Genomic DNA, 14,528 nt, shown 5'->3' with positions numbered 1-14,528 from the left:
GCCTTTAACTTGTCTAGTCAATTATGTTATGCTGCTCTTGTGTGTAGAACAATATACATGTATTCGTAAACTAAAAAAGATTTCTTTAAAACCCTTGCAATAGCCCGGTGAGCTTCCACTCTATAAAAGGTTGAGAGCTTGATGCTGTCTAACCGCAGCTAGGCCAAACTTTTAAATCCCTTCACTGTTTTCTATATGCAGCTCTCACTTTCGTCTGGGAAGGAAATAAGAAGCATCTGAAAGAACTGGGCCAGAAAGGCTTTGATTCTATAAATTAATAGTAGAAACAAAGTACCAAGATTCCAAGACAACTTCTGAGGAGAATTTGCTAAGCGAAAAAAATGAAAGATGGCAACTACTCCATAGTCATTTTAACATACAGTGGTGCCCCGCAAGACGAATGCCTCGCAAGACAGAAAACCCGCTAGACGAAAGGGTTTTCCGTTTTGGAGGTGCTTCGCAGGACGAATTTCTCTATGGGCTTGCTTCGCAAGACGAAAATGTCTTGCGATTCCTGGGGTTTTTTCCCGCTCCCCACCCCCTTTTTCTAAGGCACTAAGCTGCTAATAGCCTTTTAGCAGCTAATCCGCTAATCCCTTAAGCCTTTAATAGCCGCTAATAGCCGCTAAACCGCTAATAGCGCTAATCCGCTAATATGGGCTTGCTTCGCAAGACGAAAAAACCACTAGACGAAGAGACTCATGGAACGGATTCTATTCGTCTTGCGAGGCACCACTGTATTTTTCCTTCTAGAATGGATTCCCTGACACCCTAATACCCATATTTATACACCAAAAGCACATTCCTTAGACTGTCAGGGGATATGTATTAAGATTATTGTAAGTTGGAGGCCATCTTGCATTTCTCACCTAGTAAATTTTCCTTAAATCTTTGGGAAGACCCCATTTAGTCTCCACTAACCATCAATGTTCCCTTCCTGCCTGAAGGTCCCTGCCACAACCGGATGGGATTTTTAAAATTGTTTCCTTTTGGCCCGAACCCATTGCCATTCCAGGTGGCTCCCTACCTTCTTCAAGTTCTGACCCAGGAAGTCCAGCTCAGCTTGATTGTGAATTGACACCAGCTCAGCTTGGAACCAAGTGCAGATCCTCTGAGCCTGTACCCAAGTTGAATGATGGTCAAAGAACTTGTACTCAGCATCTTGGTATTTCACCCACTCATTGCTCGCTGTGGAGAAACAAGACGTGTTAAGAGACCCTGGGGAAACTTGGTGCTTTCCAGGTGGAGATTACTTAAGGCAGCTAATACCACCAAAACCTCATATTTCCCTTAGATGCCCCCTATCAGAAGAGCTTCAGACTCCAATAAAGCTGAGACTCCAATACTTTCAAATAAGCTTCTACCAATTGCTGAATTTTTCTTGTAAGATACAGAAGAACCGAAGAGCCAAACCAATATAAAGTAGATATAACATACATTTATATACAGTAGTGTTATGATTGGCAGTGAGAGATTTTACTTTCTTGGGCTCCATGATCACTGCAGATGGTGACAGCAGTCACGAAATTAAAAGACGCCTGCTCCTTGGGAGAAAGGCGATGGCAAACCTAGACAGCATCTTAAAAAGCAGAGACATCACCTTGCCAACAAAGGTCCGTATAGTTAAAGCTATGGTTTTCCCAGTAGTGATGTATGGAAGTGAGAGCTGGACCATAAAGAAGGCTGATCGCTGAAGAATTGATGCTTTTGAATTATGGTGCTGGAGGAGACTCTTGAGAGTCCCATGGACTGCAAGAAGATTAAACCTCTCCATTCTGAAGGAAATCAGCCCTGAGTGCTCACTGGAAGGACAGATCCTGAAGCTGAGGCTCCAAGACTTTGGCCACCTCATGAGAAGAGAAGACTCTCTGGAAAAGACCCTGATGTTGGGAAAGATGGAGGGCACAAGGAGAAGGGATGACAGAGGACGAGATGGTTGGATAGTGTTCTCGAAGCTACCAGCATCAATTTGACTAAACTGCAGGAGGCAGTGGAGGACAGGAGTGCCTGGAGTGCTCTGGTCCATGGGGTCACGAAGAGTCGGACACAACTAAACGACTAAACAACAACATCAGAAGAGCTGCAATTCTTTCAAGTGTCAACGCAGCTATCTAGTCAATCTAATTCTCTTCCAGCATAGACTCAGAAGGCACATTCTATGTTTGCTTATGCAGACAGGTTGACCAAACTGTGTAGATTCTAACACAGTACCATGTTTATTCATTAGGTAAAAAGGTAAAAGGTAAAGGACCCCAGGACATTTAAGTCCAGTCAAAGGCGACTATGGGGTTGCGGCGCTCATCTCGCTTTCAGGTTGAGGGAGCTGGCGTTTGTTCTCAGGCAACTTTCCGGGTCATGTGGCCAGCAGGACTAAGCCGCTTCTGGTGCAACGGAACACCGTGACGGAAACCAGAGCACACGGAAACGCCGTTTACTTTCCTGCCACAGTGGTACCCATTTATCTACTTGCACTGGCGTGCTTTCAAATTGCTAGGTTGGCAGAAGCTGGGACAGAGGTTCTCAAATGCCTTGGAACTCAAACACCTTGGTTCCCAAATGCCAAAAACCCAGAAATAAGTGTTTCAGTTTTCAAACGTTTCTCAGAAGCCGAACATCCAATGCAGCTGTCGGCTATTGTTTCCGGGGTGCCTGCACCAATCAGAAGCTGCGCCTTGGTTTTCGAACATTTCGGAAATCAAACAGTGCAAGTAAGAAAAAAAATCAATTTTAATCTTTATCATCTACAATACTGTCTTATTTAGTTTATAGTACAGTACATTGATTATTGCTTTCATTTTATGGATCAGTGGTCTCGTTAGATAGTAAAATTCATGTTAAATTGCTGTTTTAGGGGTTGTTTTTAAAAGACTGGAACGGATTAATCCGTTTTGCATTACTTTCTATAGGAAAGCGCGCCTTGGTTTTGGAACGCTTTGGTTTAGGGACGGACTTCCGGAGTGGATTAAGTTTGAGAACCAAGGTACCACTGTAATGCTAAATGCCACCTCAACATCCTGGGGTCATGAATTTCACAGGTTAATGATGTGTTGTGTAAAGAAGCGCTGCTTCTTTTTCTTAAACCTGTTTGGGGAACATTGTAATGTTTGGTGTTTCATTGTATTTTAGTATTTTGTTGGAAGCTGCCCAGAGTGGCTGGGGAAACCCGGCCAGATGATGATAATAATAATAATAATAATAATAATAATAATAATAATAATAATAAATTTTATTTATATCCCGCCCTCCCCAGCCGAAGGCGGGCTCAGGGCGGCTAACAACAATCAAATAATCAAACAATCAAATAATCCAACATTCTAAAAACATTTCAGATGGGCGGGGTATAAATAAAAATATTATTATTATTATTATTCCTATCAGTTTCAAGAACAGGTGCCCCAGGCGTTGAGGCTTGGGGATGAATGTCTCCACTATTTGTTTCTGAAAATATTTATAGCCTGCTCTGCATCACACTGATCTCTGAGCAGGGCACACAATTCATTCAAAACGTTTACACGAATGTAACAGGAGCAGGAGTATAAATCACTGCGTCTGACTTAAAATGCAGAGCTGCAAATACCATCATGCTAGGCTGCAGAATTAACAATTCATAAGGACCCTGAGAGAATAACCAGGTCTTAACCTGGCACTGAAAGAAAGCCAAAGTTAGCGCTAGCCAGACCTCATGGGATCTCAGTTTCTCCACATCACTCATGGTTTCGTAAACCTCCGTCACATTATGCATGAACAAATACACACACACACACACACACACACACACAGCCCTGTTGCCTTTTTCCTACATCCAAAACATTCTTTTCTTCAGTAAGATAAATAATCAGAAGTCAAGATGGTCCAGTCGCCCTGTTTTCCATACTGCCTCCAGCATAGCTATTCTATTTCTAGACCTGGATGAAGCTAGGTACATGAGTGCAGGCTTCTTAAGCTCATACTTGACTTCTGCAGGCCTATAGCTGAGAGGGATCCAACTCTATCTATTCAGTTAGCTGATATTTCTGTCGCTGCTTCTGACATAAGCTTGGGATAAAACTTAACTCGCTTTCCCAGGGACATAGCCCACATTCCGAACTGCAGACCCCACATCGCCTCAGCTGAGAGAGCAAGGGGCCGTGCCGCATAAGACTGGCAGCAGCACTCTACCAATCCTTGACAAGACCACCTTGCTGAACCTTAATGGCAAAACCTATTTGGTGTTTCGCGACTTTCTGACTAGTTGCAGGACCTAGCAGAGTAAACGCAGAATCCACGGAAGCAATTGGCGACTTGGCTGCAGACAGGATAGATGAAGCAGGAACCAGGAACTTGTAGTTAGGTGTTTATTATATACAGTGGACTATTTACAGGAACAGAACACGGATCTTTTGCTAGCGCTCTCTGATACGACTCACAACTCCTACACTGACACAGAACTCTGAACCTCTGAACACATTCCAGTTAGCAGGCCATTAATTATCACTCCCTTGAGAGAGCTTGACCAATCAGGGAGCGGTCTCCATGCCTCTGTTATCACCAGGCAGACTTACTCCTTCAGATTGCCTTCTGGCTGTCTGCCAAACCTTAATTGACTCTGTGTGAGTAGCTGCACGTACACAGTTTCCCAACAAACCTTTCTCAAACTTTTGGGTCCCCAGGTGTTGTTGGACTACAAGTCCCATCATCCCTGACCACTGGTCCTGCTAGCTAGGGATGATGGGAGTTGTAGTCCACCTGGGGACCCAATTTTGAGAAACACCGCTCTAAAAGCACAATGCCAACAGCGCAGTATAACAGAGGCGGGAAGTTGGCACCGTGTTTCCTCTAGCTTGCATGCATCCAGAAAACACACACATACACACACGTTTTTTGCGACCACAAGTCGAGGAGTATGGGGTGAGGGTGGAGACAGAGCGATCTCTGCACAAAGAGGCTTTGCCACATGGGATGAGGGGGGCGGAAATATTCACTCACCTTGAACGGTTGTCTCTGGCTCTTTCACATCAGTGCCTATTAAACAACAGCACACGATCAGCAAGTGAGCAAGGGAGACGGGCTGGGCCTGGCCCAGAATTCATTTCAGTTCCTGATTCAGGAAAAAATGCCCCTTCAGGAAAGTAAGATATTCCCCCTATCCTTTCTGTACTGCAATCCCTGCTGGTTATGAAGGAGGAGCAACCCTCATCCTTTGTTTACTGGAATGTGGCTACTTGTCTTTATACACATTCAACCATGTATCAAAGAAATAATTAAACATTAACTTTTTAAAAATCAGAAAGGCTTAGATTGTGGGGAGGAAGCACAGACACCAGAAGGAAGACAGAATGTCCCTGGGAGTTTCAGTAATCTTAGTATGAACTAGTGGAGCTGAGAAACTTTGTTATTCTAAAAATATTAACATACCCATTAAGTAGGGACACCAAGCTATCTTGGGAAGATAATCCTATTTGAGGAACTGACAAGAAACAGATGCACTTAATACAACAATCTTTATACACCTCACACTCACGTAGAAATCTGCCATGCTCAGGGCAGCTTATAGCGTTTTTTCAAAACAGTAACATTAGTCATGCAATCAACGGCAGCAAAAATAAACAGCCGTAAAAATGAAAGCAGGCACTAAACCCCAATAAAAAACGCCCAAAGAGGTCAGCCACAAAAGAATCCTCAACCTGGCAGGCCAAATGGTATTAAAATTAACTCATAGCACACTGTGGTGACCTATGAAGATATTAAGCTGTAAGCAAAACCCTCCTGAAGCCAGGCAAGGTACTTAATTCCTTCACTTAATGGACATTATTGAGTTGGCTGAACATTACCTCAAGAATCCTCCTTCAAAATCTCACGTTTGTAGATACGTAGACATGAAAGAGGCGACTGCAAAGTTCTTTACTGTGGCTAACTCTTCCCCTCCCGGCCAACCCATCGCCATCCCAGTCACCTTTGGGCAGTTTGCAGATCCAGTCCAGTTGAGCGTCACACTGAAGAGGCATCCACTGTAAGGATGCCAAGTCCAGTGCCGCACAGTTCCGGATGTCCTCGTCGTCATGATTGCTGCGGTCAAAGTTATGGTAGGAGAACTGAAGGCAAAAGAAAGATGGGGGAGGGCAAGTTAATGTTTGATGTATTGCAGTATTTTAATATTTTTCTGGAAGCCACCCAGAGTGTCTGGGTATAAATAATAAATTATTATTATTATTATTATTATTATTATTATTATTATTATTATTATTATTCCCTCAATGTCCTGCTTAGTCAACTGAAGCCTTAGGTCAGGGGTCAGCAAACTTTTTCAGCAGGGGGCCGGTCCACTGTCCCTCAGACCTTGTGGGGGGCCGGACTATATTTTTGGGGGGAGGGGATGAACAAATTCCTATGCCCCACAAATAACCCAGAGATGCATTTTAAATAAAAGTGCACATTCTACTCAAGTAAAAACACACTGATTCCTGGACCGTCTGCGGGCTGGATTTAGAAGGTGACTGGGCCAGATTCGGCCCCCGGGCCTTAGTTTACCTACCCATGCCTTAAGTCACTGGCTTATCCAACTCAGTTGAGCGCAGTGACATGAATGCTTTCCTCTCCCCCCCCCCCACCAGAAGGAATCCCCACTCCACACTGTGCTCTGTATTATCTCAAATGCATTTTCCTCTACATCAGCAACAAACAAGCTTCAAGAGTGGTCTGGGTTTCGTATGGTGGCTCCTTAAACAGAAGAAGCCTTAATACATTAGTAAAAAGAGAGCTACGGTTTCCAGCAATCCACTTGACAAAAATAGCTCTGGTTTGGTTTTTTTTTACGTTGGAAGTTTGCATTTATTTATTTATTTGCACCTCTAACGAATTCTGTATCGACAAAATATCAACAAAGACAGAGCAAGCAGAAAAGAATCTCTGAAATAAAGAAGAGGTGACAATTTTAAGATATCAAAGAATAGGCATCAATTCAGATACTGTTCTGACAAAATAACTCTTGGGACCTTTTGTCAAATTCGATATTTCTCCATCAATACACAACTCCTGGTCCTCTTTTCCCTCTAAATAACAGCAGAGGCATTCTATTTTACTTACTTATCTCCTGACAGGAGTACTTGGTTAAATCACACACATACATAAACACGCAAATCTCTGTTCCCAGTGCCTTTTGAATAGGTTGGAGTTCTTGTTATTAAATATACCAAGAAAAAAAGCACACCAAGAACTCAGGCCAATGTAAGTTTCAATAGTGGGAGTGGTCCCTACTCACAGGTCAATAGTCAATAGTAACAAAAACTAATCCATTCAAAAGTATGCACTGTATTCTGACAAGAATTACAAACTCAAATAAAGATTACAAATTCTAACAGAGATTACAAACTCTAACTCATAAAGATACAGTGGTACCTCAGGTTACATACGCTTCAGGTTACAGACTCCGCTAACCCAGAAATAGTACCTCGGGTTAAGAACTTTGCTTCAGGATGAGAACAGAAATCGTGCTCCGTCAGCGCGGCGGCCCCATTAGCTAAAGTGGTGCTTCAGAACAGTTTCAGTTTAAGTACGGACTTCCGGAACAAATTAATTACTTAACCCGAGGTACCACTGTATGTATAACACAATAATTCGTTACAAAGATTTTCTCTTTTTTACTCAACAATAATGTTGCTCCTTATCAGCTTGCAGATGGAGACTCGGTTTCAATCACAGAGCAGAAGGCAAAAGTTAATGATGGATTAGAAGCCAGAACAGGCCCTGTTTCGATGTATTCATCAGCTGGAAGTATCAAACATTACATGAAAACACGTTTAGATTCTAAATTATCATAAATTATAAAACAATCCTAAATTATAAAACAGTATTATATACCATTTATACATATATTTATGAGTTAGAGTTTGTAATCTCTGTTAGAATTTGTCATCTTTATTTGAGTCCTTTCTTGTGCTTTTTTTTTTAATAGGTTGATCAAACCATCACTCACCCCAAGACCATCACTCCATCGCCAGCTCCTCTCAAGTCCCGGGTCCCGGCGATTCAAGCCGATCCAAAACCAATGCTGCTCATGAATTTCAGGTTCTGATGCCCTGGAAGGCATCCAAACAGAAGATGATGATGATGATAATAATAATAATAATAATAATTTTTAATTTATACCCCGCCCTCCCCAGCCAAGGCCGGGCTCAGAGCAACTTACCAGCAATAATAAAAACAAGTTGAATGATTACAACTTAAAAACAAAATTAAAATACAGTGGTGCCTCGCAAGACGAAATTAATCCGTTCCGTGAGTCTCTTCGTCTAGCGGTTTTTTCGTCTTGTGAAGCAACCTTATTAGCGGATTAGCGCTATTAGCGGTTTAGCGGCTATTAGCGGCTATTAAAGGCTTAAGGGATTAGCGGATTAGCTGCTAAAAGGCTATTAGCAGCTTAGCGCCTTAGAAAAAGGGGGTGGGGAGTGGAAAAAAAACCTCAAGAATCGCAAGACATTTTCGTCTTGCGAAGCAAGCCCATAGAGAAATTCGTCCTGCGAAGCACCTCTGAAAATGGAAAACCCTTTCGTCTAGCGGGTTTTCCGTCTTGCGAGGCATTCGTCTTGCAGGGCACCACTGTACAACATTTAAATATTGAAACATTAAAATATTAAAATATTAAAATGTAGCCTCATCGCAGGAGGAGAAGGAAAAGAAAAAAGAAAGAGAGGGAGGGAATCAAATTGGCTCCAAGCCAAAGGCCAGCCGGAACAACTCTGTCTTACAGGCCCTGCGGAAAGAAATCAGATCCCGCAGGGCCCTGGTCTCATGAGGCAGAGCGTTCCACCAGGCTAAAGCCAGTGTTGAAAAGGCCCTGGCTCTGGTTGAAGCTAATCTAACTTCCTTAGGGCCCGGGACCACTAGGGTGTTGCTGTTTATGGACCTTGAGGCTCTCCGTGGAGCATACCAAGAGAGGCGGTCCCGTAGGTACGAGGGTCCTAGGCCGTGAAGGGCTTTAAAGGTCAAAAGCAGCACCTTAAATCTGACCCTGTACTCTACTGGGAGCCAGTGCAGTTTGAAAAGCACTGGGTGAATATGCTCCCATGGCAGAGACCCCGTGAGGAGCCTCGCTGCAGCATTCTGCACCCGCTGGAGTTTCTGGGACAGCTTCAAGGGCAGCCCCGCGTAGAGCGAATTACAGTAGTCAAGCCTGGAGATGACCGTCGCATGGATCGCTGTGGCCAGGTCGGGGCGGGAAAGGGTAAGGGACCAACTGCTTGATGCGGCGAAGTTGGAAAAATGTCCCCTTGGCTGTTGCTGTAATTTGCGCCTCCATGGAAAGGGAGGCGTCAAGGATTACACCCGAACTCTTAACGGAAGGCAATGGCACTAATTGGGCCCCCGCAAGAGAAGGGAGTTGGTCCCTCATCCCCATGCCATCCCGACCCAGCCTTAGGACCTCTGTCTTCGAAGGATTTAGTCAGTTCTTCCATGTAACTGTGCAAAGACTTAATGCTGGTTAGGGTTAGGGTTAGGTTTGTCCCCCCAGCCGCCACCCCATTTTGCTATATGTGATTTGGCTCAATTGATTCAAGCTGCTTATAGCAGGGTTGGGGCACACGTGTGGCTCTCGTGATATTGTTGGGACTCCCAACTCCCATCAGCCCAAGCAGTATGGCCAGTTGTCCCAGATGATGGGAGCTGCAGTCCTGCAACACCCGAGAGGCGCCAACTCCCCCCTCCATTTTGTAGCCATGGTGACAGCATCTCACGGTTGTGACGGGCCAAGCTAAGTAACTGGCGAGGTTTCAGAATCAAAATGCACAGAGCACCATCTAGGCCCTGTTCAGCTCTGCCTACCCCTGAAAAAAATATCAAGGACTGCTGATTAACCACACGGGGGTTATTTTTTATTGGCAAAATCTGAACCCATCATTTCCACTTCCCCCTTTTAGGAAACAGCCACGCTTCTTCTCAGTTCAGCAGATACCGTATTTTTTGCTCTATAAGACTCACTTTTTCCCTCCTAAAAAGTAAGGGGAAATGTGTGTGCGTCTTATGGAGTGAATGCAGGCTGTGCAGCTATCCCAGAAGCCAGAACAGCAAGAGGGATTCCTGTTTTCACTGCGCAGCGATCCCTCTTGCGGTTCTGGCTTCTGAGTTTCAGAATATTTTTTTCTTGTTTTCCTCCTCCAAAAACTAGGTGTGTCTTGTGGTCTGGTGCGTCTTATAGAGCGAAAAAATACGGTACCTCTCACTCTTTCCATATCCCCACCCATTCACAACCACCAGAATAAAACATTATGATGCTTCACAAGCTTCAAGAGGAAGCAGAACCTCTTAACTTTTTGTTTCAGCTGCCATCTTCCTTTTTTTTTTAAAAAAAGGTGGGGTTTTAAATGTGGGTTTCAACTGTATCGTCTCTCAAAGGATGAGGAGGACGGCTGTCTATCTGTCTATATAAAACGTAATCACACTGTCGGCGCGTAAACCAAAACTCGCAAATGCGCTTACATACAAAGGAACATTCAAGTGTGCCTGAGTGCACATGGATATATTAGACAGCGTGTCACCCAGAAACATACATCTCCTGTTTTTGTAACTCAATCCTCACCCAAATATCTTGTTGAGTGTGTTGGCTATAAAATGTTCCTCCTCGTAAGTGCCAACGCTCAAGAGTTGTGCTTTCCGATCGCTGCAGAACAAATGGGCCATGATCCAGTTTTTCTTCTCCTGCAGTTTGTCGTAGGTGAACACCTGCTCAAGAAAAAAGGGAGCCATTTCACAAACCGAACCCGGTCAGTGAGAGCCGCCCCTTCCGAGTATTACAAACCCGAACTGCCGTGACAAATGTTAAATCCAAAACCAATTTGAGCTAATACGATTCACTTTGCATTAAAAGTTTTGAGCACGAACTGGCTGGCTGGCTGCCTCCCCTCGTTTTGTACGTACCTTGTAGCAGTGCCTCAACTTGGGGCTGGTGACCCATCCCGCTGGACAGGTTCCCGTGAGGCTCGGGGTGGGATGAGGTGAAGGAAGCTCAGGGTTCACCGGAGTTCCCAAATTCTGCCTGCAGATGTATTTGGCCTTGAAACTGGTGCAGTTCTTCACTTCCCATAGTCCCATAGCACTCCCCGTGGCCAAGGCAACACAGCCGCCTTTGTTATAACCTGAAAGCCTCATGGGAAGGGGAAAATAAGCCAGAGAGAAAATTTAAGCCAAAGGAAACGGTTTCTATCTGGCTTGGTAAAATCATGCAATAACCACCAAACTAGATATTGGCTGCGCTCATCGTGGTAAGCTATAAACCACGGTTTACTGTGCATGAACAAACCACACCCCCTTTGCTTCTCCCCACGAATGGGTGAAAGAAACCAGTCACAATCTCTAATTTAACCTTAGACCTGAACCAGGGATTATGGTTTGTTTAGCTCCAAACAAACCAAGGTTTCTTCTTACTGTTTCTCTCTCTCTCTTTAACTTCTTTTCTGTTTCTTTATTTCTCTCTTTTTCTTTGTTCATTCCTTTCTCTCCCCCCCCCCCCCTTTATGTTTTTGTTGTGGTTCGATCAAAGTCTTAGTTTGGACAAAAAAAATAGGAAATTATATTTGATATTAAGTTTTGCCTTTTTCTCTACAAACCCTAATAAAATTTATTCAAAAATGAAAAAGGAAGTGGGGACAATTCAGACAGTCAAGCCAAATTTCTTACTGTGGGGGGAGGCAAAATAAATATTCTTTTTTTAAGAGAAAAAAAGGGGGATACATAACCCACTGTGATTGCAGAAGAGAGACACATACTAAGTCACTTGAAAGATGTAAACAAACCCTAGGTACAGAGAGAGAGAGAGAGAGAGAGAGAGAGAGAGAGATCTATTACCGGGCTGGTTGCGATTCCAGTGGGTGTAGGTGACTTCATCCCCGCTCAACCAACGAAAGGAGCCCGTTTCATTTATGTCCTGTAGAGCTGTCCAGAAATATTCATCCTCCCAGCCATAAATAAGGCTGCTCACATAGGCCTGTTCAAACCTTGGCCAGGGAGACAACGGAATGAGTCAGTCGCTTCCTCACCACATCCACCAATCCATGATCTTTCCTCCAGAGGTTGATGGTCAAATAACAACAACAACAATACAGTGGTAGCTCGGGTTACATACACTTCAGGTTACATACGTTTCAGGTTACAGACTCTGCCAACCCAGAAATAGTGCTTCAGGTTAAGAACTTTGCTTCAGGATGAGAACAGAAATCGCACGCCGCCGGCGTGGCGGCAGCGGGAGGCCCCATTAGCTAAAGTGGTGCTTCAGGTTAAGAACAGTTTCAGGTTAAGAACGGACCGCCGGAACGAATTAAGTACGTAACCCGAGGTACCCCTATAATAACAATACCCCACCCATCTGGCTGGGTTTCCCCAGGCCCTCTGGGCAGCTCCCAACAGAACACTAAAAACAGAACAAAACATCAAACATTAAAAACTTCCTGATACAGGGTTGCCTTCAGACTGTCTAAAAGTCAGATAGTTGTTTATTTCCTTGACATCTGATGGGAGGGCACCACTACTGAGAAAGCCCTCTGCCTGGTTCCCTGAAACCTTACTTCTTGCAGTGAGGGAACCGCCAGAAAGCCCTTGGAGCTGGACCTCAGTGTCAGGGCTAAAAGATGGGGGTGGAGACCTTCAGGTATACTTGCTCCAGTATGCCTTCAGGTATACTGGACCAAGGATGTTTAGGGCTTTACAGATCAGCACCAACACTTTGAATTGTGCTCGGAAACGTACTGGGAACCGATGCAGATCTTTCAGGACCAGTGTTATATGGTCTTGGCAGCCACTCCCAGTCACCAGTCTAGCATCCTGTTGCTTTTTGCCATGTGGCAACCAGGCAGCATAGCTCCTTCCAAAAATAACCCAGAGGTCAAGTGCCTGGCCTAGCCTTTCCCTCTAAGTGTTTGCAGCACAATATCTGAAAACTCAGGAACATTCTTCCATATGTGGTGGATATGTAGGAAAATACAGGTATTCTGGGAGAGTATACATGCAGAACTGCAAAAAATGCTAAAGATCTCTTTCAATAAAAAACCAGAGGCCTACCTCCTGGGAATAACAGATTTGGATATTCCACAAAAGAGGAAGGGTATCTTTTTATATGCCACGGCGGCAGCAAGAGTTTTGATGGCAGCAAAATGGAAGAGTAATGAAACCCCCTCTATCCAAGATTGGATCCAAAAGCTGACAGAATATGCCGAATTAGATGGTTTATCAGAAAAAATAAAGAATAAATCAAAACAGGAATTTGTTTCTAAATGGGAGGTTTTCAAAGAATATCTGAAAAATAAATATAGTAGTTTAAATTCTGTTGCAGCATTCGAGGGACTTCAGTAATAGTTGTAAGGTAGATATAAGAAATTAGATTTAATGAGAATAAGTTTAATTATAAAAAAATGTGTATTGGCAATAAGTAATATGAATTTGAAGTATGGAATAGACGGGAGGTTGGGTCTTTAGTGTTAAGACCAGTAGATGTTTTATTGTTTGCTAAGAATATTATGTGTCTATGGTTATTTTTGTAATTGGTGTATAATTTGGTATTTGTGTTTTTTGTTTGTTTGTCTTGTTGTATAAATAAAAAACTTTAAAAAAAAAATCTGAAAACCCATTCCATGATAATCCAATTTTTTTAAATAATAAAAAAGACGTTTGTTGAACTCCGGATGGCTTACAACAGAACACACACCTGTTGGTGATGGTGACCAGAGTAGACGAATAATCTGTGCACACCTTCCGAGCGTCACTGTATGTCAAATGGTCGTCTCCGAGCCAATAGCAGGATGGAGTTTGCCATTTCCAACCCTGGGGAAAACGTGACAGAAAAACGTCAACGAAATGTATAAATCTAAATCAAATTAAGTGTTGGAAATGTAAAGAGAAAGAAGGTTCTTTCTGTCATATGGTTGTAGTAAGGTTAAAGCTTACTGGGAAATGATATATAATGAATTGAAAAGGATGTTTAAAATAACCTTTGTAAAAAACAACAACACAGAAGCTTTTCTTTTGGGAATTATAGGGACAGAACTACCTAAACTGTATAGAAACTTATTTGTGTATGTGACTACAGCAGCAAGAATGTTACTCGCCCCAAAATGGAAAGAAGCAAAGGAAGAATGGATACAAAAACTCATGGAATATGCAGAAATGGCAAAACGTACCGGGAGAATAAGAAATCAACACAACAAACTTTTTTTATAAAAGAATGGAAATGGTTTATTGAATATTTACAGATAAATTGTAAGCAGATAAGAACACCGGCAGGATTATTGCAATAACCTGCAGTTTTATAAGAGTATATATTTAAAGTAGATGAATAAATGAGCAAATTAAGTTAATCTGGATATGCAGAAGATAGTAAAAATAAATTTAAGGAACCGCAGAGAGAGGGGGAAGGAAGTAAAGTTCTGAAGTGTTTAAATGGCTGTAAAATTAGTGAAATGTATAAATCTGAAAAGCAAAAATAAAATAAAATAAAATAAAATAAACAATTGCAAAGAGTAAGGCAATTTCTATTACTTTTAATCTGACCAAAGTGTTGCTTTGCT

The 14,528-nt window shown here is 43.0% G+C and overlaps 1 protein-coding gene across 1 annotated transcript in view; it reads right to left on the bottom strand.

The window, feature by feature from the left end:
- The window catches only part of MRC2 (mannose receptor C-type 2), an 81,773-nt gene that overhangs the window by 20,923 nt on the left and 46,322 nt on the right, over positions 1–14,528 (bottom strand). The window contains exons 10-17 of the mRNA XM_083407435.1: positions 13,670–13,785; positions 11,818–11,966; positions 10,891–11,108; positions 10,553–10,695; positions 7,952–8,054; positions 5,933–6,071; positions 4,966–5,001; positions 1,028–1,188 (exon numbers count right to left, since the gene is read on the bottom strand). Of these exons, the coding sequence (XP_083263561.1) occupies positions 1,028–1,188; positions 4,966–5,001; positions 5,933–6,071; positions 7,952–8,054; positions 10,553–10,695; positions 10,891–11,108; positions 11,818–11,966; positions 13,670–13,785 (1,065 nt within the window). The remainder of the gene's footprint in view (positions 1–1,027; positions 1,189–4,965; positions 5,002–5,932; positions 6,072–7,951; positions 8,055–10,552; positions 10,696–10,890; positions 11,109–11,817; positions 11,967–13,669; positions 13,786–14,528) is intronic.

Source organism: Podarcis tiliguerta (genome assembly GCF_965153285.1).
Source record: "Podarcis tiliguerta genome assembly, chromosome: 13".
Classification (NCBI taxonomy): Eukaryota; Metazoa; Chordata; class Lepidosauria; order Squamata; family Lacertidae; genus Podarcis; species Podarcis tiliguerta.
The sequence above is the reverse complement of the archived record's forward strand: the minus strand, read 5'-3'. Positions and strand labels throughout refer to the sequence as shown.